At 42.5% G+C, this 4331-nt stretch overlaps 1 gene segment (V, D, J or C); it reads left to right on the top strand.

Moving 5' to 3' along the window:
* Positions 1-3511: 3511 nt before the first annotated feature.
* Positions 3512-4015, top strand: LOC128110391 (Ig heavy chain V region 186-1-like). The segment is given in 2 exon segments: positions 3512-3557; positions 3636-4015. Coding segments are annotated over 2 exon segments (426 nt in total).
* Positions 4016-4331: the final 316 nt, after the last annotated feature.

Here is a 4331-nt window from a genome sequence, read left to right as displayed (position 1 = left end):
CTATCATTAAAATCTTGATTCTATGTCACTCTCCTGGGAATGTTAAAAGAAACATAAATGCCACAATCCACAGAACCATTTTGTCATCACAAACAAAGTTGCTGTCACAGTGGAATAAATTCCTCTGTTGAAAAATTAGGAAGCAACAATCTTCTCTTAAGGGGGTGTGGGCAGACATTTTCACTGTCTTAATATTAAAACTCAACCCACAACTTCTGTGGAATTCTCATGTCTTCAGGTAGACGGGAGAATGGGGGAGCATTCTAATGAGGCCCTAGATTCATCTGAAGACTCCTCTCCAAACTGCTGTAATCATGTACATAACCTCCTATGGTGATACTTTATTTGTATTAAAATGTTATTTGTATGTTAATAAATAAAGTTGCCCAGGGATCAGAGCTATTAGCAAGCCATATTAAAGCCGGACGGTGGTGGTGTATGCTTGTAATCCCAGCACTTGATAGGCAGAGCTAGGTAGATCTCTGTGTGTTCAGGGATACAGCCAGCATTGGAGACACACACCTTTAATCTCAATACCAACCATAGAAGACCTGGAGGTCTATACAGACAGGCAGTGTTGAGGCGGTCATGTGGTTGGGTTTACAACCAATGAGAAGGCAGAACCGAAAGTTTTTTTTTTTTTTTTTTTTTTGGTTTTTCGAGACAGGGTTTCTCTGTGTAGCTTTGCGCCTCTCCCGGAACTCACTTGGTAGCCCAGGCTGGCCTCGAACTCACAGAGATCCGCCTGGCTCTGCCTCCCGAGTGCTGGGATTAAAGGCGTGCGCCACCACCACCCGGCCGAACCAAAAGTTTTTATAAAGACTTTAACACAGGAAGTAGCTCTCTTTCGGAGAGGTAGGACCACCACAGGAGGAAGGGTAAGGTTTTAGATCTTAGCTCTGACCTCTTGCCTTTCTTCTTTGCATTGGTTCTGTGTTTATTTAATAAGACGATGGTTACATCTGCACTCCCAGTGTGTGAACGTCTCTAATCAGGTACAGATGGTTATCATTTTTCACACAATATATGTTGGATATTTGCATCCATGTAAAGATTAGTTTCTGCCCCAATGTCCCATGTAATGATTCCTTTGAAGGTGTTTCTTATACCCCTGGCACGTGGAGAACTTGGAGAGTCCACTGTGCAGATGCCAGTTGATGTCATTTATACTCTCTGCTCTAACTCCATTCCCACTGGCATTAGAGTTTCTTCATCACAGTTTTCTGCTTTTTGTGGGTATTTTCTTGTTTTAAATTGGCTCACTGCTCACCGCAAATGAACTCTCTATTGCTGCTGAAGATAAGAAGCTTGCATAGTTTACCTGTGAGTTAGAGAAGCATCATTGGGAAAAGTAATGTTTGGTGTTGGTTCAATGTTAGTGATCGCCAATTTCAGGCATCTGTAAAAGGAAAAGAGAATCTACTGGTCCAGGCCTAAGCCTTCTCTGGATACTACTATACTGACCTTAGTAGGTGTGAAGGTATTTTAGAGAACTAAGTGACTATATACAGTATAATAATAGTGAGATCAAGCAACACAACTTATCAAACAGTATAGTGTGATGTTGAAAACCAAGGGAGCTTGGTTAACTAATGCCAGTCTGAGGGTCAGCCCACATGCTGCCAGTGACTGATAATGACCACAGTGAATCTACAGGTTGGGCATACTCTGGACACCAAGAATCTGTGCATTAACTTCTCAGTATCTCCCAGGTATATTGAAGAAAAGATACAAGTGTATGATCAATATTTAATGAATATGGAATAAACTTGTTCTGCTAGGATATAGGTAAACAAGTCTTTAACAAAGATATGAGTCCAGTTGATACAAACCTTGTAAGTGCCAACATTTACCTACCAAACCATGATTGCCTGATTGTGGTCAGCGGGAACTGAATCTTAAACAGGCCAGGATGCAGGGGCCACAGCAAGACTGATGCTGTGACAAGTTTATTGCAAGAAAGCAGACTTTTTATACCCTTAAAAAATATAACATCAGTTGCCAGGATCAATACATGGTAGTTGCCAGAAGACAGTGCATTTGTAAATTATACAGGCCATGAAAGATTGATGTCCAGGGCCAATTGTCTGGTCAAGGTTCTATATGCTTTGTAGACTTCTAGGAAACATACAGAAACAGAGATGGGCCTGATAGCTTCACTGCCTGAGGAAAGTGAAGAGCTTTGGTTTCTCAGGAACTGAAAGCTGCACAGTGTCCCAGGAGTCATGGATTCTAACCTGAAAGGCTATGATGCATTCCTCTGAAGGAAGCTAGACCAGACCAACTCTTTGATTCTCTGCAAAACTTAATGGGTTTAGCAAAAACAAGATGCTTACTTTTCCTAAGCACAAGGATTCAGCAAGCTGAAATTCTCTGTAATGACTCCATAGTATCAGTGGGTAGTCCTGGAACTTGGTCCAACTGCAACCAGAGAAGACCCTGGCATTGAGAGAAACATTAATAATAGTAGAGGCATAATGTAAAATCAGTCTCTGGCACATCCCTTCACTATCAGAAAAACAAGAGCCATTTTTCCCTGTAGCTGAGCTCTGTGAGCATTGAAGTAGCATGAACGTGTTATTGCTCAAGTGAGACAGTGAATCTTGAGTTTAAGCCAAGGCATGCCAACCTTCAGGGGAGCTTAGGACCAGCAGGGGGCACAGTGGAGCAAATCAACAGGATAGAAATGAGGGCTGGAGGGGACTCCACAGCCTCTGCAGACTCCCTTCTTAAAGTCTATTAACTGAACAACACCTGCCTCGGTTAACATGTGAGATCTCCAGTTTTCCAATATAGTAAAAATTCTTTGCTAAATATTGCACAGATTTTTATTTTCTCATTTATATTATTAAGATTTGTTTATTTATTTTTTATTTTGGAAAGCACATTTTTTGCGTACAATATATTGTGATCACAGTTTCCCTGACTAACTCCTCTCTTACCCTTTCCACCTCCACACTTCCTTACCACTCAACTGCACAACATTTCTTTCTCTCTATAGAAAGCAAGCACATAGACAAAAAAGGGATTAAAGAAGAAAAAAGAAACACAAGAAATACACCGGCAACATGTTGAAAAAGAAATTTTTAACAGCTTATATATGAAAGATAATGGCAAATTCTCCCAATTTAGGAGTTTTTGAAATTTCTGCTCACAGTTATTCTCATAACTACCATCACCTGTCTCTAAGAGGACCAAATGTCTCAGGTTGGGATTCTATTTTTAAATTGAGACATTAGGTCTTGGTGTTATATCCACAGAGCCTGCACAGGTCTCAGGGAAGAATACTTCCTCAGAGAGGATTAGGGTTTCGACTTCAGCATCCTGCTGCCAGACCCATTACACTCTACCATCTTCTTCAGCTGGACTAGGTCCTTATATAAGCAGTACCCTGCCTCATGAATATGCAAATCATGTGAGTCTATGGTGGCAAATACAGGGATGCCCACCCCCTACAACATCATATGCTGAGTGTCCTCTCCACTGTCACTGAGTACACAAGGTCCTCACTATGGAGTGGAGCTGGATCATCCTCTTGCTGGTGGCAGCAGCTACAGGTAAGGGGCACCCAAGATCCCGACTTGAGGAGGGGGTCATATACTCAGGTAACAGTGACATTCACTCTGCCTCCACAGGTGTCCACTCCCAGGTCCAGCTGCTGCAGTCTGGGGCTGAGCTGAGGAAGCCTGGGGCCTCAGTGAAGATATCCTGCAAGGCTTCAGGCTACACCTTCACTGAATACTATATGCACTGGGTGAAGCAGAGGCCTGGACAGGGCCTGGAGTGGATTGGAAGGATTGATCCTGAAGATGGTAAAACTAAGTATGCTCAGAAGTTCCAGAGCAAGGCCACACTGACTGCAGACACATCCTCCAGCACAGCCTACATGGAGCTCAGCAGCCTGACATCTGAGGACTCTGCGGTCTATTACTGTATGAGACACAGTGTCGCAAACCACAACCTGAGTGTGTCAGAAACCCTGGAGGAGCAGGAAACTGCCCTGGGACTGAGATGACAGAGAAGATTACCTTGGAACCTTGCTCAGAAATAATCATTCTGAGTGTCCAGTTGTCAGTCTCATCCTTACAGCCCTACAGGATCTTTGTCAACTTTTCAAAAGGACATCAGAGAACGAAGTGATGCTGATTCTGGATGCTCCCTACAGTACAACATACCTTGACCAGATCCTTATCAGTGACCACACCATTGATATGTGTGTTCTTTAATGAAACAAAAAATAACAAGCTGTGACAACACTCTCTCTCTACATATATATACCTTTAAATCTAAGAGACTAGAACTGTTGTTGGAGTAGCTGAGAATACATTATA

Source organism: Peromyscus californicus, unplaced genomic scaffold (genome assembly GCF_007827085.1).
Source record: "Peromyscus californicus insignis strain IS unplaced genomic scaffold, ASM782708v3 Scaffold_15__1_contigs__length_86483966, whole genome shotgun sequence".
Classification (NCBI taxonomy): domain Eukaryota; kingdom Metazoa; phylum Chordata; class Mammalia; order Rodentia; family Cricetidae; genus Peromyscus; species Peromyscus californicus.
This window is presented reverse-complemented; position numbering and strand designations above follow the sequence as displayed.